Source organism: Macrotis lagotis, chromosome 2 (assembly GCF_037893015.1).
Source record: "Macrotis lagotis isolate mMagLag1 chromosome 2, bilby.v1.9.chrom.fasta, whole genome shotgun sequence".
In the NCBI taxonomy this organism is placed as follows: Eukaryota; Metazoa; Chordata; class Mammalia; order Peramelemorphia; family Peramelidae; genus Macrotis; species Macrotis lagotis.
The window spans coordinates 38,524,833-38,545,878 of NC_133659.1; the positions used below are offsets into that span (position 1 = coordinate 38,524,833).

At 37.7% G+C, this 21,046-nt stretch overlaps 1 protein-coding gene across 2 annotated transcripts in view; it reads right to left on the bottom strand.

Annotated features, from left to right (window-relative positions):
- LRRC8C (leucine rich repeat containing 8 VRAC subunit C) overlaps positions 1-21,046 on the bottom strand; it is a 113,110-nt gene that overhangs the window by 19,578 nt on the left and 72,486 nt on the right. For both annotated transcript variants that reach the window (XM_074221709.1, XM_074221710.1), the window contains exon 2: positions 16,199-16,340. In XM_074221709.1, coding sequence (XP_074077810.1) covers positions 16,199-16,340 — 142 coding nt within the window. The remainder of the gene's footprint in view (positions 1-16,198; positions 16,341-21,046) is intronic.

Consider the following 21,046-nt stretch of genomic DNA (forward strand, 5'->3'; position numbering starts at 1 on the left):
AGGTGACAAGGGTTTGAATTAGAGTGGCAGCTGAGGGAATGGAAAGGAAAGACAGGGTTGAGGTAGATTTGAAAAGACTTGGCAACTGATGAGGTGCAGATGTGGGTGTGAGGATGAGGAAGAAGGAAGAATTAAGGGTGACTCTGAAGTTACAAAGCTGGGTGACTAAGAATGTTGGTGCTCCTCACAGATACAGGAAAATTAGGCAGCTTCACCACCTCATGGTTTAATTCTTAATTATTTCCCTATGTATCAGTCTTCTCTCCCCAGATGAAATGTCGACATCTTAGAGATAGAGTCCAAATATTAAATTCTTTTTTATCTTCCATAGGGCTCACTGCAGTTGTGGGCAGGAGAGATGTTTAAAGGGAACTTATTGCTTGATGCTGTGTGGGGACAGCAGGTTCATTGAGGCTGGGATTCCCTTTCTTTGGGGTTGTTTACCTGACTATTCCTTCCAGGTTTGGATTAGATTCAGTGGAAGGCACCAGGGGCACCTTCTAATTCTCAAATTATATGATTCAAAAAATTCAATTCAGGAAGCATTTATTAAGCATCTACTGTATGCTGAGGACTGAGTAAACAGAGAAAAAGCATGATAGAGAAGCTTATATGCAAGAAGGCTGTTGGAAGCAGAAGGGTAGGATAAGTTCACACATAAGTAAATACAAGATATGGACAAAAATCAATATAAAGCAATTTTGAGAGGGAGGGAGATATCGGTAGCTTGATGAATCAAGAAAGAGGTAAAAATTTCAATGAGCAGAAGAATTCCATTGTTCAGTTTATTACAGGCTAACTGAGATTTTACCATATAATTTCCCACTTCTAGCTGTATCAGCTGACATGGGGAAACCATAGATTTTGAGATGAGAGAGCATTTGGAGCTTATTTAGTCAGACTCATTTTATAAATGAGGAAACTGAGGCAGGACAGTCAAGTAATTCCCTAAGTGGTAAAATTGGGCTTTGAACTTAGGCTTTAGGATTGGTATTTTTTCTACAGTACTACAAACAAATCCAGTTGCTGACATTGCTAACTTGAATTATAGAAAATGATTTGTTTCAACAGCCATTAAGTATGTATTATGTTTAGGAAGCATCCTCAGCATTATTCCTCAATTGGCATATTGGTTTTGGTTCCCCTCCCTTAGCTATATGATTGTTTATATCAGTGTAGTTTTTGCAATGCTTCCTCTATGGGTTGTCGTTATTGTTCAATTGTTCAATCATGTTTAACTCTTTGTGATCCAAGAGTATTGTCCATGGGATTTTCTTGGCAAAGGTACTGGAGTGATTTGTCATTTCCTTGTCCAGTTTATTTTACAAATTAGGAAACTGAGGGAAACTGGATTAAGTGACTTGTCCAGGGTTAAACAGCTACTAAATTTGTGAGGCTGAATTTAAACTCAGGTCATTCTGACTCCTGGCTAGAGATCCATTGCACCACCTAGCTGCCCTGCAAATTATAAGGAGAAGCATCCAAAAGTTAAATACATTATCCTAACCCAGACAAGTCAGGGCTGCTCCTGTTTTTTTCTGTCTAGAATTCTAATCACTTTATTATGCATTTCTCCACACATAAGTGTGGTGTGGTATCAAAGAGTTTGGACTTTAAGTTGTTAGGAGACAGGTAGAAGCATGAGCAATGTGAAGGAGAAAAGAAGGCATGGCTTACTTTTATCTCATAAGAATTTCTTAACAGTCTAGGCAGGTATTCTTTTTATTGCCAATACATTTTTTAAATATCATTAGTCTATCCCCTCTCCTCTTCCCATTTCCAGAGAGTTCTCCCATATAACAAATCATATTTTTAAGGGAAAAAAGAAAAAAATTATTTTTATAATAACTATATAAAAATTTTTAAAAATCTAAAAATATGGGCAATGCATAATACTTAGGAACCTTCCACTTTGGCAAAATGATACGATTTGGGAGAATCTTCTCATCTATCTTCTTTTAAGTGTTGCTTATCTTTTTAAGTTTGCAAAATTCACTTTTGATGTTTCTGTGTGTGATTTTTATTCCACTTACATTGCTGACATTACTTTATATATTGTTTTCTGGGCTCTGTTTATTTCACTCTGCATCAGTTTGTACTTCTCTGTATTCATCATATTCATTTCAATTATATTCCATTATACTCATTTACCATAATTTATTTAGCCTTTCCTGGGCATGAAGGAAATATTCAAGATAAGGAGCTATAATTGTATATAAAATCCATGAACTTGGTATTTAGGGGCCATAGAAAAAATTTTGAAGTGTTCACACTCTTTTATCCAGTGGAGTTGATGAAGCAGAGAAATCTCATTGAATTGACAAAGAAAATTTGCGATAATTTACAACAGTGTCTTATGTTATTGATTTGAAGGGGAACTATATGTTGCTGAAATCTCTAACTTCAACAAAAGTAGGGCAATAATCCATTATAATGATCTGAAAGAATCAATGTTTCTTGTTAATGACCCATAGTGTTGAAATGGTGTCATTTGATGATTTAAGAGAAATCTCTTCAGAACCATATTGAAGAGATTGGAGGAAAAAAAAGAAAAGGTAATTTATTCTCTTCAAGATCTGCCATTCTCTACATGGAAACAGTCCAAAGAATGATTAACCATAATGAAAAGTTGTAGGAAGGTGAAAAGTAAATGGTTTGGTTGAGACATCACCATACGAATAATGTTATTTATTGATTACAGTTAATAACAGCTACCATTTAAATAGCAATTTAAGATTTATTTGGTCTTCACAATAACTCTGGGAGGTAGGCACTAGTGTTATTGTCCCTGTCTTATAGATGAGGAAACTGAAGCAAAAGGTGAAGGGACATACCTACTAAGTATCTGCAGCCACTTCTGAACTAAAGTCTTCTTAATCCAGGCCCACTGCCTTATCCAACCACATAGCTTGTTTTAAAAATTTAAGACAGTGATGTTAAGTGACTTGCCCAAAGTCACACAGCTAGGCAATTATTAAGTATCAGAGGTTGTATTTGAACTCAGGTCCTCCTGATTCCAGGGCCAGTGCTCTAACCACTGTGCCACCTAGCTGCCCTACCACCTAGCTTTCTTAATGGTAGTTTAGTGATATTATGGATAGAAGGTTGGGTCCTAGAGTAGCCATGTAATCCTGGGCAAGTAATTTAATTATCCAAAGTCCCTGGCAATTCTCAGTCAGTGCTTCTCAAAGTGCAGTCCTATTTTCATAATAATACTAAGACATTTTAGCTTCTAATATAGTAAATATTGGTTAAACTACATAAACAAAAGCACTTTGGATAATCATCAATGATTTTTAAGAGTGTGATGGTGTCCTAAAATAAAATAAAATTGAGAAACCCTGCTCTAGGTTACAGAGGACTGCTCATACACATCAGTAGAAAGAGTTCCCATATGGCTGAAATCATAGATCTATCCAAAAAAAATTGAGTAATAGTACATGAAAATAATGGTATTGATCTTGTATAGGGTTTTTACAGTATAAAATTGTATAATCAACAGCATAAAATGGGAAGAACATTGGTTCTTGAGTTAGAGAAAGTAGGTTCAGATTTTGTCTTTGACATCACCTGCAAGACCCTGACTTCACTTCTCTGGACTCAGTTTCCTCATCTGTAAGTTAATGAAGTCTTCAAGTACTTCTGAACTTCCTTCCAGCTCTATGAGCTGAAAATATACATAGAGTATTATCATTCACAGTTTGGTTCTTATCCACCATTCCACAAGAAGTAATTGCCTGGGGCGGCTAGGTGGTGCAGTGGATAGAGCACCAGTCCTGGAGTCAGTAGGACCTGAGTTCAAATCTGAACTCAGACACTTAATAATTTCCTAGCTGTGTGGCCTTGGGCAAGCCACTTAACCTATTTGCCTTGCAAAAATCTAAAAAACAAAAAAGTAATTGCGTATCACAGCCCAGGTCCTACCTGTAGGTATATTCAGAGATGTTAATAAAATTTTTTAAAATTTTACTTCTCATAACATTTCTATTAAAATGTCCTAACCTACTTCTTTCCCAAGACTTGAGCAGAATACTAAATTATCCTGACCCCAGAGAGGTTTTATCAGCATATGTATAAACCTGTCCTAATTCAGGTTTTATTTTAAGCATCCCCATTAGCACCCTATGCAATTTTATTCACTCTGAATTCCTAAGAATAAAATATGCTCATGAAGTGAAAATTTCTGAGCCTCTTTTCACAAGGCAAAATGTGATTTGGAAGAAGGGGGGAAAAAGAAGCATCAACAGTTGGTAGAATGGGAGAGCCAACTATCTTCAGAGAGCAGCACTAGTTTCTAACATCATCTCTTCTGAACTACTCAAGAGTTCACCAATGGCTTGATCAGATAACCAAGAATATTGTTCTCACTTCCAGATCCCAAGGATTTAGATCCCAGGGTTTCTGAGGGGTCCCCATGTCACCTTCTCTGACAGAGATGTAGGAGATGAACTAGATTTGCATGAGAATCTCTCTATTTGTTGGGAATCAGAATCTTGGAAGTCACAAACTTCCTAGAACGAACAGCAATGAGAAATGAGAAACTTGATTCGGGCAAACCATCTATGATAACCTTGAGCTATTTTCAATGGCATTAAAAAAATAAAGAGAGCAGGAAATACCTTTCTTCTGTCCAATTCACAAGGGCAGGCCCTTTGGGACTTCATAGGGGTGGACGACTCCTAGTTCCTGTTTCCATTTTAGAACATTTGGCTATATTTGGTAAGAGTCTGGCTTGTTTTGAATTTGGTTATAAGAAGATGACCTGACATCTCTGAACAAGGATATAAAGTGAATATGGGGGGGGGGGGGATTCTGGGAAGATGTTGGAATAGGTCAGAAAATTCCAAGCTTTCCCAATTTCTTCCACAAATAAGACAAAATTGCTGCTTCAAAGTGAATGTTGAGAAAAATAAACAAGAGTTGGGGCAGAGCACTGGTTCTCCTGGGATAAAGACCCTTGGAATGACCCTAGGGATCAAGGTTTTGCCTGAGTGAAGTGCAAACCACTTCAGGCTATGTCCAATGAAACAGCAAACTACAAGGGGGAGAAGGGGGCCAGCTGGGCTGGGATGTAGCTTCAGCCTCAGTCACAGATAGTGTATGTGGGGGTGACATCTGAGCAAGGGAAGGACCCTCTGCTGCTAGGCTATACCAGATCCAGATTTGCCACCGATAAGAGGGTTTTACTGCTGCTGTAGGTGAGAAGGAAGCAGCACAAACTCCTGGAGTGTAGAAGCAATGAGGTAGGAATGCTGACTGTACTTACAGGATACTTACAGGAGAGTTGAGTTCCTGGTTTAGGTTCCAGGCCAGAGGGGATAACTGAAGGTTACAGACACTGGAGTGCCCTCAAGGAACAAGAGCATTTCCAGAATAGTGTGGTTGGGGTCCCTAGCTGTGACTTGGGGGGTGAAAAGAAGTGCTAAGGTCGGATCCTAAACAAAGCTTGGAAAAGAACAATTAAGAATGACCTGAGGTCAGAGACACCATCTTCCAGGTGATAATAGCAATAAACTGCTACAAATAAAAATTTAAAATGAGTAAGAAAACCAGAAAAAAGTCAACCATAGATAGCTACTATGGTGATAGAGAGGACCTGGGCTCATTTTCAGAGGAGGATACCAAAACAAAAAAAGGCCTCTTCTACCCCAAAAGAGTAATGTCAAATGGTCATGTGCCCAAAAAGAGTTCTTAGAAGAACTTAAAAAAGAAGTAGAAACAAGAAATAAGAGATATTGAGAAAAAAATTAGAAAAATAAATAAGAACAGATCAAGAAAACCAAGAAAATTATGAAAAGAAAGTCAAAGAAGTAGAAAAAGAGATCCAGAATCTTAAGGAAGAAAACAACATCTTAAAAACTAAAATTAAGCATGGGGAAGCAAATACAAGATATTAAGAAATAATGAAACAAACAAAAAGAGAATGTGAATTATCTCATAATATACACAAACTGATCTGGAGAAAAGATCAAGAAAATATAAGAATCATCAGACTACCTAAAATCTTGATACAAGAAATAAAGAAAATTGGCCTGAAGTTTTAAACAGTGGTGGAAAGTAGAAATAGAAAAAATACACTTGAAAGTATATCCCAGAATGAAAATTTGTTGGGCCATCATAGCCAAATTTCAGAACCCCCAGGTTAAAAATATTGTGTGCAACAACAACAACAAAAAAAACAATTCAAATACTGGGGAGTCACAATTAGAATTACACAAGACTTAACCTCTGCTACACTAAAAGACTGCAGGTCTTGGAACATTACATATCAAAGAGCAAAAGAACTGGAGTTGTAGCCAAAAATAACTGAGCCAGCAAAGTTAAGTTTGTTCCTGAACAACAACAAAAAATTGACATTCAATGAATTGACAGATCAGGTTTTTGTCTTAAAAGCACTAGAATTTAATGGGAAATTTGATGTGTGAGATCCAGCAGAAATATAAGTAAATATGAAAGGCCAAGTGCAAGGGATTTCATAAAGTCATATTGTTTATTTTTTATTCATGGAAATGTAAACAGTTTTCTTAAGACTGCCATTAGTTATTGAATAATTTGAAAGAAAGATTGGGGATAAGCCAAGTATTTTATGATGATTCTAAAAAAGCAACATGTGCAGGAAAAGGTAAAAAGAACAATTATTTCATATAAATGAGGCAGAAGAGGAAGAACTGATACTGCAGAATCAGGTTAAAGAGGGAACTACATATACTCTAGAAGGGTATAAAAGTCTTCTAAATTTATAAAGAAAAAAGGTGATGAAATTGGTTAAGGGGGAGTTTTCTAAGAAGTATATGTAGATTAAAATTTAGGAGTGTGAGATAGAGAAAAAAGGGAGGAATCCTTAGAGAAATAGGTAGAACAAAGAAAAGGAGGTTTAAGAGAAAGTTTCCTTAAAAGGGTGTGGAATAGGGAAGTAATTGTAAGAAGTAAACTAGAAATAATAATTTCAGCAAGATGGCAGGATATAAATTAAACCCACATAAATCATCCCTATTCCTTTATCAGTAAATTAAACCCACATAAATCATCCCTATTCCTTTATCAGCAGCAAAATCCTACAGGGGAGGGAGGAAGGGAGGGAGGGAGAGAGAGAGAGAGAGAGAGAGAGAGAGAGAGAGAGAGAGAGAGAGAGAGAGACTACATTTAAAAATAACTTTAGATATTACGAAATACCTATCAAAACAAACCCAGGATCCATATGAACAAAAATCATAAAACAACTTTATACACAAATAAAATCAAAATTTAAATAAATTTAATTTAAATAAATAAATAAATTTAAATAAACAGGGACAGCTAGGTGGCCCAGTGGATAGAGCACCAGCCCTGGAGTCAGGAGGACCTGAGTTCAAATGGAGACTCAGATATGCAATAATTGCCTAGCTGTGTGCCCTTGGGCAAGTCATTTAACTTCATTCCCTTATTAACATTAAATATTAATTAAATTAATTAATTAATAATTAAATATTAAAATAAACAGAGAAATATTAATTGTTCATGGGCAGACAGGGACAATATAATAAAAATGACAATTTTACCAAACTTAATCTTTATATTCATTATTTGGTAAAAATTGTTGGGAAAGCAATCTGACAGAAATTGGGCATAGATCAATCCTATAATTTACCAATATATGATCAAAATGGATACATGACCCAGATATAAAGGGAGATATTTGTGAAAATTTGAAGAACATGGAACATATTACCTAACAGACTTATGGATAGGTGAAGAGTTTATAAACAGGCTTAGGACTAGGTTTAAAACATGGACTGTGGTTAGTTTTTGAATAACGTTTACATCACAAAACTGAGTGTTTACCCTATTGATCTCTTGGGCATATGCAGCCTCCCTAGAATGTTGTGTGTTGGTCTACTTTTAAATGAATAATAACTTTTTGACAAAATTAGCGAGATCCTAGGAATAGTGTTTTCTCCAATAGCTTTGAAAAGAATCATTTGTCTAGAAATAAATCAGAGGCAAAGGGTTTAGACTTTTCTGCTGGGCCTCCAGAGAGCAGGTTTAGGAGCTGTGAGTGGAGGTTTCTAGGAAGTCAATTTATACTTGACGTTAACAGCTAGAATGAGTTGCCTCAGGAGATCGTGAACTCCACCTTATTGGAGGTCCTCTAACAAAGATGCGACCCATTGTTGAGTGCATTGTAGAAGGTCTCTTGTACATGGAAGGTTGGACTGGATGGTCTTTGAACTCTAGATCCGAAAGTTCCTCAGCTGGTTAAAAACTAAAACTCTAAAGAACCATTAATAAATTACATAAATCTTTAAGGGTCACGGCTATAACTACCACCCACCTTTAAAAGAAATCTGACTTAGATGTGAATTTTAAATCTTCATTAAACTACTCCTTACTACATCTTAAAAGGAATGATGAAGAAGTGGGTAGAGATATTTGCAGACAGACTCCAAAATGGATTGACATGGAACAGAGCAAGGGAAGTGGGGAGGTCATCCTTAGAGGTTCAATGGTTTGAATCTCTTTTCTGATTTTCCTACCTACAGGACTTCAGAGTCACTCAACCTCTCTGGTCTTCAGTTTCCTCACTTACAAAGCAATCAGGTTAGACTTGGTGACTTCTGAGTTGCTTCCCAGCTTTAAATTCTAAGATTTTACACTCAAATCAGACTTCAGAAACTTAGCTATGTGACCATGGACAAGCCCATTAGCCTCTCTGAGACTCAGTTTCCTCTGTAAAAATTGGGTAATAATATTGTTTTGTTCTTTAATGGTGTCAGTTGAACCTGCCTCATTGGGATGTTATATTAATTCACTCTGTATGAATAAAGAAATTTGAGGATTTTTAGTTTGTTACTTCTGACAAACAAATAAGCAAGTAAGAAAGAAAGCAGGAGGTAACTTTTAATGGGGAAACCTGAGAGGCCTTTTCACCTTCTTTTATTAAGACCATTCAACAGTAAATCTTGACAAATTAAAAATGCTCCACACGTAAACCAAGAAAGGAGTAGTAAAGTGAAGTCAATAAGTGATGAGTGTGTGAAGGGCTGGCTGTTACTGTATAAAGAATGTTAGATGGCTTTAAAGCCATCTAAATGGTAGTTATAGCTCTGACACTTGAAAGATATAATAATGAAGGTAGGTCATCTCTTGGATGCTACCACCTCAATCAATTACATCTGATCTATTAATTATATAATAATATTCTAATGCTATCAGAAAACATAATTTCCTGACATTATAAAATGTTTTATAATATTCTAATCCTTATCATTATTACATTATTATATAATTATTATAATATTCTGATGCCATCATAAAACATTATTATAATTTTCTGATGTAATAAAACATGTGTTTTTATAATATTCTAATGCTATCATAAAACATCAGAACATTCTAATGTTATCATAAAACATGTATCATCATATTCTAGCTACTGTGCAAGTAGTGAGGATGGTAAAAACAAAACACAAGGACCCAGTACCTACTCATAGAAAGCCTACTTTCTTTTCTTTTGTTAAAAGGCTTTTGCAAGGCAAATGGGGTTAAGTGGCTTGCCCAAGGCCACACAGCTAGGTCATTATTATGTGTCTGAGGTTGGATTTGAACTCAGGTCCTCCAGACTCCAGGGCTGCTGCTCTATCCACTGCGTCACCCAGCTGCCCCAGAAGCCTACTTTCTGGAAAGAATATAAATGTACATAAACATGTATGTATAAACAAGGCAAATGTTTGCACACATAAAATAGGGTGTTCACAGGGCTTTGAGCCTTTAATGACTTGATGCATGTAAGGTGCACTGCAAATCGTAAAGACCTACAAAAATGTTGACTGCTAGTATTATTAGTATTGTTACTATTATTATTACTAGCTATTATTAATCAATGATTTATCAACCCTGAGAGGTATAAATTATCACATTAGTTATTCTATGAATTAGCAGGTGATCATTTCATTACTGAAACATTTTGCCAATCAATAATTAAGCAGTTTTACCAAGCTTCTATTTGATAAACTTAATAATAATAATAATTGATATTAACATAGTGCTTTAATGTTTCAAAATCATTTTACATACATTATTCTCACCAGTATTCACAATACCCCAATGAAACAGGTTCAATAAATATTATTAAAGAATGACATTATGTATTATTATCCCAACTCTACAGAGAGGAGACTGAGTTTTGTAGAAACTAAGGAGTTTGCCCAGGGTCATATAGGTAAGTTTCAGAGGGCTTATCTCAACCAAAGACTTCATAATCAAATCCAGTATTCTATTCACTATGCTACTTAACTCTTTACCTTAACAGATAAATCCTGAAATTCTTTTGGTATTTCTAATTTAACAGATCTTAAAAATTGAGGTCCAGAGAATAGCACTGACTTGTTCAGTAAAAGTTAATCCAGAAATGTGAACAGAAGTCCAAGTTATAGTTTTAGAAAGGACTCTCTGTTGACTAGGAAGGTATTCATTAAGCCCAATATTATCGGATGATTTGGCAGATCTAAAATTAAAAGCCTCTATTAAATATCTCCCCATGTGGTACTGCTTCCCTTTGCAAGCATTTTTGGTAGCTTTGTTAGTAATTTTGTATTTTGAATAACTGAATAATATTGTGAAAATGAATAGAGTCATTTTGACTTTATTTACTTATCTAGCTATCATTGGAAAGCTATCCCCACCTTCTCGGTCCCATCATCAAGCTTTCATGGCTAGGGTGTAGTATGAATTAGCCAAAGGCCATTCCCAATATTAAATGCTCTTTGCCATCATGCTATGAATCCAGCCTAACATGTGTGACCCAATATACCCCTAGGACCACCCTTAAAGTTTTGTTGAGTCCTCTGCAGCTTCATTCTAATAGAGCATGCATGTATATTGGTCCAAAGCAGCATGCTGTTGTCAACATTTGTTGGTTTCTATAAACAAGCTCCATTCTTAGGAGAAAAATGCCGGGAGCTGGTCTGTTGAGTTGGAACAGAGCACAGAGAAGAAGACAATGTCAGTAAATACTCGGACAGGACAACACTCTGACATAACCCTGGGCAAGACCCAAAAGAACCAATGAGAACTGTGAACGCAGTTCCAGCTGATCCCTTTTATCGTTAAGGAGCTCCTTTTGTGAACATCTGACAACTTCCCAGTTGTCTGGAAAGAGGGGGGAAGGGCAAGCAAGGACGCTTTTGAGTTCCCACTTCCAGGCTCTCCATAGCAACCCCATGAAACTAATTAGCAAAAACTGACTCTTCCAGTAAGATATCTTATTCCTGCATCTCTAAGTGGTATGGTGGAGAGAGCACCAGCCCTGGAGTCAGGAGAACCTGAGTTCAAATGTGATCTCAAACATTTGACAGACTAGCTGTGTGACCTTGGACAAGTCACTCACCCTTCAATCCAGAGCCATCTCCAGTCATCCTGATTCCTATCTGGCCACTGGACAGATGACTCCAGAGGAGAAAGCGAGGCTAGTGACTTAGCAAAGCTTCCCCTCACTCAAATCCAATTCTCTTGTTTGTCATGACATCACCTTTCTTCTTTGAGAATGAAGGACAAACAATATCATCAAAAAAAAAAAAAGCAAGCAATGATCAAAGAAAGCCAAAAAATAAAAGTGCTTCCCCTCAGGAAATATAGCATATAACAGATAATAAGACTCAGGAAAGGCTAATTGGATTTATTATCTTATCTTCTCGTTCTTCACAAAGACCTTGGCTTCTTAATATCTTTATTGCATATAACAGTCTCTCATTTAGCAAAGTTAAAATATTAGTGTCACTTTTGTGAGTCCTACCCTCTCCCTTCCCATATTTATTATTAAATACTATTTTTAGTAATAACAACTAATGTTTATGTAATGCTAACAATATGCTAAGTATTTGACCAATTATTATTTCATGAGTGGTGTCTTCTGTTCCTCTCCCATACTTATTATTAAGTTTTATTATTTAATAATAATAATTAATGCTTATATAATGCTAACAATGTATCTGACACTCTGCTAGGTACTTTACCAATTATTTTCTCATTTGATCCTCACAATAACTCAGAGATGGAAACTATCATTATCCCCATTTTTCAGATGAGGGAACTGAGGCAGATAAAGGTAAAGTGACTTGCCCAAGGTCAGACAGCTAGAGTCTGAGGCTAGATTTGAAATCAAGTCTTCTTAGAAAAGCAGCATGTTGGAGTGGGAAGAGCACTGGTTTTGGAAATTGGAAAACCTAGGTTCAGATCTTATATTAAATACTAATTAGCCAGGCGACTAAAATAAAAATAGAGTAGCTAGCATTTTGAGATTTGCAATGAGACATTTTTACCAGTGTGTGGCCATTGCACATGCTACAGCTTCTTGGGTGTTGGATAAAGGTGGTCACCAAAGGTATGGATGAGCAGCCTGGCAGCCCTCATGCCAAAGGCACTCATCCTCCCTTAACACCCCAAGCACTACGCACAAGTGCTTACATAGAAGTTAGCAGAAGGTGGCCTCCATAGGGGCAGGGCTGTTTCTGTTGTTTTATAGATGATAACACTGCAAGGGGGAGAGAAAGCTGCTTAGGAGCCAGGTTCATCTGGGCTCTACCACATACTGGCTGAGGGACCCTGGGCAATTCAGTGATCTTTTCAGTATACTTCAGTACACTTAAGACTAAGTTTCCGAAAAGAGGCTGATCTGGGTTGGAGGAAGGTATATTCTATTCAGGGAGCTCATTATCCTATGTCCCAGAGATTCAGGCCCTAGCCCAAACCCCTCCCCACTGTTGATCACATTTTAGTATTTGAGAGTGTACTTCACTATTCACTTCTCTGAAGTCAGACTCATAACTAGACTCTCATACTTATCCAAAGTGATCTACAATTCTCACCTTATCACTTCTCCACCCAAACTTCTTCAGTGGCTCCCACTGACTATAGTCCTAGCCCTTAACCTCTCTCCAAGTCCTTAACAAGATGGTCTTGGCTCGGCTATTCAACATTTTATCCCATTGGGAATCCAAAAGAAACCCTTCATTCTGGGTCACTATCCTTCCACAAAGACTTATGTTGGCTACCATGTTCTTTTTGCATAATGATCTCCCACAGTGTTAACACCCTTTCCCACTTGTATGGCATCTCTACATCCTTCATGGTCCAACTCCAATACTATTGTACTTTGAGACCTTTTAATGCCCAGCCCTCTTCCTATTTTTAACAGGTGTCGCCTATACTGCTCCCTTATCACATTTGTTTCTATCACAGTGCTTTCAACTCAACAAATATCTAATGACTGTTTGATTCCTTAAGACCATCTTCAGAAGCCTGCCATTGCCAAATAGAAATCAGACAAGTTCAGAACACATTAGAAGTCCTTCCATATGAGAGAAGGGACTTGCATAGTCTGTAGAGTCTCCCTCTCCTTCTCCTTTTCTCTATGGTAGTATGGATAATTAGGAGAATGTTTAATGAGACCAAATTTGCAGGAAACATTTGAACGTACTCCTGGACCTAAGGGATATGTGGCCTCCCAATCAATGCTCTCAACCTCAAATAGAAACAGGCCCATACATAAGCATGCTTGAGGGTACACATTGACTTACTTTTAAAATGTAACATTATCCAAATTTTATTGTATTTAAAAAAAATTTTGTCAAACATTTTTCCAATGAAGTTCTAATTGAGTTCTGCTACCATGGGGAGTTTTGAGGGCAAAAGCTACTTCATGTTTGACAGTGGTTCAACTGTTCTGTGATCCCATTTGGGCTCTTCTTGGCAGAGATACCAGAAGAGTTTGCCATTTTCTTCTCCAGCTCATTTTACAGATGAAGAAATTGAAGCAAACAGGGTTAAGGGACTTGTCCAGGGTCACACAGCTGGTCAGCATCTTGAGGCTGAATTTGAACTCATGAAGATGGGTCTTCTTGACTCCAGACCCTGACATTCTATCCATTGTGCCACCTAGTTGACCTTGTGTTGGTGTTAGGAGTGCTCAATATGACCATTTTTCTAGGTGATCTTGAATTTCACATTTTTTCCCCAAATAAACTAATTCTTTCTTATCTATTAGGGTTTCTCCAGAGCTTCCCTAGGCTCCCATTTCATTCTACCATAGGAAATACAAACAATAGGGATGATTGGAAAGAACCCTGGACTTGAGATGTGAGACTTGCTTTCTAACCCCAAACTCTCTCATAACCACCTGACCTTGGACCTTGAATTTAACCATATCTGGACCTCGGTATCCTCATCTGTAAAAGTAGAGATCTAGAGGAGATGACTGCTAAGATTCTTACATCTAAAATTTGATGACTGCATCACATTCTAAGCAAGTTCAGTGGGGAGACATGTAACCATGGTGGAGTAACCCAGAGACAGGTATGCTATTAGCATGGGAATGGTATGGAAGCCTCTGGGGGCAGAGATGCATCCTTTTTTGTCTTTATATTTCACTGGCACTTAACAAGGTCCACTTTTGAACTGGCATCCAAGGAATATTCAAGAAGGAAAGGAAGCCCTTTATCCCACCCACTCCCATCCCTCTATGTAGGTGTTATAAAGGGGAAAGATTGGAAATGCCTTATTGATTTGATGTATGACGCTGGGCAAGTGACAACCTCTCTGATGCTTCCTCATTTATGAGGGCAATTAGACTAGATGGTGTTTGGGGTCCTTTTTGCTTCATAGGAGGACAAGAACATAAGATTCCTTTTTAAAAGGAGTGGACAAGAGTCACTCTCACTGCCAGAGGAAGTGACTACACATTGAAGAGGGAAGTACTCCAATTAGTATTGTGATATAACACAGAAGGTTAATTTTTAGTTAGAGCTTAGAATTAACATTGTGCCAAAAGACATTCACCTGAGGAAAAATATCCAAGAAGCTAACATTGGTCCTTAAATCTAGCCCCAGACACTTATAAACTGTGTGACCCTGGGAAAGTCATTTAACCCTGAGTGTCTTAAAAAAAGAAAAATATTTCATTTGAAAGTGGTAGTGTGGCATAGGAGAAAGTGACTGGCTTTGAAGTCAACAGGCATGAGTTCAAATCCTTGCTCTGTTACTACCTATGAGACCTTGGACAAGTCAAGTCACTTATCCATTTTGGCCCTCAGCTCCTCACCAACAGAATGGGTTGAGAAGGGTGGTTGTACTAGATGACACCTAAGATTGTTCTCAGCTCTAAATTTATGATCTTGTGATCCTAAATTCAGGAACTGAATTTTTTTTATTTCATTATTCAACAATTCTTAAAGTCAGGGATATTTTCAATACTTTTTTACAAGCAAAATAAAACCAAAAGACTCAACAACAATAACCTGCTTGCCCATCAGTCGACTGCCTTTAAGTTTCAGTGAAAGTATATCAGAACATTTATGAATGACTGCAGTGTTTGAGCTCCAAGGAAGCTCGTCCAAAAAGGCTCGGTTCCCTGCTATGCCACAGCAAGAATTGCAACAGGATGCAGTAAAATAGAACTCTGGTGATTTCTTTTCAGAGGAATATGGGCAGATAACAAGGTAACCTAAGCAGAACTCAAAGAATAACATAAACAAAATGACAACAAAAATGCGAAGGATCAACGAAAGTCAATGGAAAACTAAAGATGATTCTGGAGAGCAGGTTATGAATCATACTTTCCCTTCTTTAAGTCAGTCAGCTAGCATTAAGTACCTCCTATGTGCTAAATATTGGACATACAGAGAAAGGCAAATAGAGACTGCTCACAAGGAGCCCACTCCCAGTCAAAAGGGGGGAGACAACATGCTGATAACTATATACAAACAAAATACTTATGTACAAGATAATTAGAGTGTAGTCTGAGGGAGGAGGTGCCATCATTGGAAAGGTCTTCTTGTAGCGGGCAGAAATTTAGCTGAAACTTGAAGGAAGCCAGGAGCCAGAGAGGAGGATGAAAAACACTCAGCCAGGAGATGTGTGTGGCATGTGAATAAGAGCAGGGAGGCCAGTGTCATAAGAAAGCAAAGCACTTGGAGAGGAGTCAGTAGAGGGGAGGGAGAACTACTGAGGCACAGTGCTGCCATTTCATTGTGAATTGCGGTCACTGTGTTGAGTTTTGTTCAAAGGAAGAGTTTGATTTTGATGGAGGGAGAGAGTAGGAAAGAGATAATATTTCTGAAAATGATATCTAAAAATATTTAACCAATAAAACTTATTTAAAAGAAAAGGTTTCCTTTATTCCCACATCTCCCAGCCCTGGATTTATGCTAGCATTTTATTTACTTACTTGTAAGGTACAGCCAAACACACCAATCATTAGCATGACTACAGAGAGATATTCTGTAAACACATCCCACCAAGGTTTCAGTACTCTGAATGCAGGCTGCTGTTCAGAAAACTGCCTGAATTCCGTTACCGGAATCATGATTCTGAAAAAGAAGGAAAAATACAGATGAGTTTAACCAAATCCATTTCCATATAGGTAAAGAAAGCTGAATGTCTCACAATTCACCCTTATAAACTGTGCTCTTGGGAGCAGATTTTTGACAGTCCCTTGGCCAGCAAGAAAACAAATTGGTTGATACTTAAAAGGAATTAATTCAGGCTGATCATTGGAAGATCAAATTCTGAAGATAAAGCTTCAATACTTTGGTCAATAACAATAATGTTTGTCCTTCATTCTCAAAGAAGACCATGACAGCAGGGAGCTGATGCCATGGCAAGCATGAGAATTGGATTTGAGTGAAGGGGATGGCAGCTATGTTAAATCACCAGCCTCATTTTCTCCTCCAGAGCCATCTGAATCCAGTGGCCAGATATGAATCAGGACAACTAGAGATAGTTCTAGATGTGAGGTAGTTAAGGTTAGTGACTTTCCCTAATATTGTGCCCAAAGTCGCATGGCTAGTAGATATCTGAGGCCGGATTTTCCCGTCCTCTTGATCTCAAAACCAGTGCTTTATCCACTGCATGCTCGGGAGAAGAAAGTTAGGCATGAAGCTCATCATTTAGTACAGTACCCCCTCACTCAAATCCATGTCATGGCATCACCTCCCCCTGATGCCATGGACAAACATCATCACCACCACCACCACCACCACCATCATCATCATCATCATCATCAGGGAGAGACACAGGCTGTGCAAACAGAACAGAGGACTCAAGAAGCTCTGTTGGGGAGTTCACACCTGGTTGCCTCCCAAGAAACAATGAGCTACCACATTTCAGAAAACATTTCACAGAGCAGTGTGAGCCAAAGGAAATCAGCTTGGGGGGAAAAAAGTACTTTGGCCACATAATTAAAGCACTTTGGCCACATCATTGGAATGGATCCTGGCATTTGGGAAAGATTAGGATAAAAGGAAAAGGAATGGCAGAGGATATGATGGATAGACAATTTCATGGAGGCAATGAACATGAACTTGGACAGACATTGAGTGATATGGAGAATAGAAGGGTCTAGAGTGCTAGTCTATGGGGTTACAAAGAATTGGACAGACTGAATGACTAAAAAACACTAGGTAAATCTGATGTTTTTCCTATATTAGCTACATTAGCTGGAAATTGTAGGGCAATTGAGTTGTGCTCCAAGGGTTGGAGAAAGAAATGCCAAACCACTTCAGTATCTTTGCCAAGAAAACCCCTTGGACTGTATGATCCATGAGGACATTAAGAGTTAGATAACAATTGAACAGCAGTAACTTTAAGGACTACCCTCTAAAACGAGGAAATAATTAAAACTTAGTGAGTCTTGAAACCAACCACTAAGGTTATAAATTTTTGCTTGTCTCAAAGTCCTGAGACTACCTATTTGAGCAAGTGTTTATACTCAGCTGATAGAAGAGAATCAAAGTCATTCTAAATTTCCCTAACACTGTGTTTCTCTTGAGTTTATATCAGTCTTCAGGAAGAAATAATGGACAACTATGTCACTTTCTGCCCAAGAAAATCCACTGGCTCTTTGATGACCACTAAGAGAAAATGAAAACTCCTTTGTTAGGTATTTATAGTCCTTTCCCACAACATGGTAAGGACTATTATCGTTTATCAGTGTTTAAGTAGACTGGGAAGGAGAAAGACAGAAACAAAAACAAAGCCCAAGACTGCAAAAACGTCAGCCAACCCAGAAGACCTAGGTGGAAGATGGAATCTATTTGTTCCATGATAATGATATATGTCCTTCATTCTCGAAAAAGGCCATGACATCTGGGAGATGATGCCATGATGAGCACATGAATTAGACTTGAAAGAGATAGGGGCTGTGCTAAGCCACCAGCCTCAATTTCTCCTCTAGAGCCATCTGGATCCAGTGATCAGATATGAATATGACCGGACCTGGATGCCAGGCATAAGTGACTTGCCCAAGGTCACACAGCTGGTGAGTACCAAGTGTCTGAGGCTGGATTCAAACTCCTGTCCTCCTGGCTCCAAGGCCAGTGCTCTAACGACTGTGCCTTCTAGTTGTCTTTTGTTCAATGGAACACATTATTTGTACTATCTCCTGAGCAGTTTTCTATATATTCATAAAAGTGCTCAGCAGATAGTACAAATAATGTGTTCCATTGACCAATGTAGAACATGTAGAACATGTAGAAAATATTCATAAGTCTAACACTTTTATACTTGATTGTTTTTTAATCACTACTCAGTGGGAAGAAAATGATTTAGTTCAGTTTTGGATCATCATTTCAAGTTAAGAGGGAACTATTTTGAATTAACGGTAAGATCTATTAAATAGTCTCCCCCCCCCCCACTTCAGGTTTTATACTTTTTTGAAAATTTCCCTTCTTTATAAGTATGTCAGTTTTTCCCTTTTTAAAAAAAGACTCGGCCTCATTTACCCAATGCTTTCTGAGAAATATTAAATACTTTACACTCCTGTAATTTTACATGCCTAGGAATTCCCTCCCCAGACACAGATAACATCCTCCAGACCTTCCATGGGGATAGGATGCCCTCCCATCCTTACCTCCACCTCTTAGAATCCCTCATTTCCTTCACGAATCAGCTCAAATATCACCTTCCTTATATTAAGAATTCTTTTTTTTTTTTTGCAAGGCAAATGGGGTTAAGTGGCTTGCCCAAGGCCATACAGTTAGGTAATTATTAAGTGTCTGAGACCGGATTTGAACCCAGGTATTCCTGACTCCAAGGCCGGTGCTTTATCCACTATGCCACCTAGCCGCCCCTATATTGAGAATTCTTAACCATCAGATTTTAAACTTGATTTTTAGTGTAACTGTTTTCCATTACAATCATTTGTATTTTATGCATTTCAAAACATTATTCTGAGAAGATGACCATAGGCTTTAACAGACTGCCAAAAAGAGGTTATGTAAGCCTTTCCTGACTGCCCCAGTTGCTAATACTTTCCTTTACCCCTCCCTAACTTTCCTCAACTGCAAATCATGGCTTCTAGGGTCTCTCCCTTATGATCTTCAGAGCTAACCCTTTCATTTCTTGATATTTAGTCTAGATTTACTTTTTTGGTGCACATTCTCTCTCCAGATAGATGGTAAGCATGGCTTCTAGGATCTCTCCCTAGATGATTTCAAATCTATGACATTAAAGGATGAATCTTTCATTTCTTAATATCTAGCCTATATTTACTTATTTGTGTGCATGTTATCTCTCCAGACAGACAGTAAGCATGGCCTCCTGGATCTCTCCCTAGATGACTTCACATCTGTTAAAGGATGAACCTTTATATGCGTGTTATCTCTCCAGATAGACTGAATTGAGTAACAACTGGTTCATTTTTAGTTTTTGTAATCACAATGTAATAGGTGTGCAATGTAGTAGGTACATTATAAATTCATAATAAGTGTATAGTAGATACATAATAAATGCTTGATTAATTTAATGATAAGCCTATTATTAATGTTTGTTTTAAATCTGTATATAATTTTGTTTTGGTTTTTTTAAGGATTTTTGCAAGGCAATGGGGTTAAGTGGTTTGCCCAAGGCCACACAGCTAGGTCATTATTAAGTGTCTGATGTCGAATTTGAACTCAGGGACTCCTAACTGCAGGGCCCGTGCTCTATCCACTGCACCACCTAGCCACCCCATATATATTTATGGACTTGTTTTTCCTGATAGGATATAAGCTCTCTGAGGGCAGACTTTAATTTTTTTTCTGTGTATTCCCAGGATCTAACAAAGCACCTTCGTATACAAGCTTATTGATTGATTGGTGCCTGAGAATTGCTCTGGACAAAACTTTTATCACGCTGGACCAACCTGGAGATGTGCATTTCCTAATTAGCTTTGTCCAGCTCCCTTTTTAGGAAGTTTTCCCTCCCTCTTGCAGAGTTTTCAATAATAATGGGATTCTGTGGGGGCTCTTAGAAAGGGGGCATTTCAAAAGGCCAACAAAAGGCGTGTAATTAAGATCAATGAGAAATAATTATTCAGTCTTCTCTTTTTTTCTGTTCCCACTAAACTTTCCCAGAAAGGAAATGAAACTCATTTCCTCTTGCAATCTAAACTGTTTGCCACTACAAAATATCATTATGTGTATACAACTCATTTTCTTCTATTATGCATAACAAATCTCAGCCTCTCAGAGGTAAACAAGTAATAATATTGTGTTACGGAAACTAGTAAGAGCTAAGGTCATCATTTAAGTTCTTTCCCCATTATAGATCTCCTTTATAAAATTTCTACTATCCTATAACATTAAGACTTTCACCCCCTTTTTGCTTGGAGTTTCTAAGCATCACTTTCCATACTAATGCTATGCTAAATTGAGAGCAGAGCTTCATGGTGGTGGTGGGGTGGTGACTTGGGCCAGCCTCTTACATCTCTGAACTTTTAACTTATCTAGGAATGATTTTCCCCATCCATTTGCAAGAAGTTTCCCATATTTTGCTGTTTACCAGTGCCATTATACAATGAGGCAATGCAGTGGATATAGCACTGGTCTTGGAGTCAGGGAGAGCTGAGTTTGAATTAGTTGTGTGAACTCTGAGAAAATCACTTAACCACTCTCAGCCTCAGTTTCCTCATCTGTAAAGTGGGGTTAATAATAACACCCACATCACAAGGTTGTTGTGAGCATCAAATGAGATAATAAATGTAATATTCTTTTCAAACCTTAAAAAAGTATATAAATGATGTTGTTGTTGCTATTTT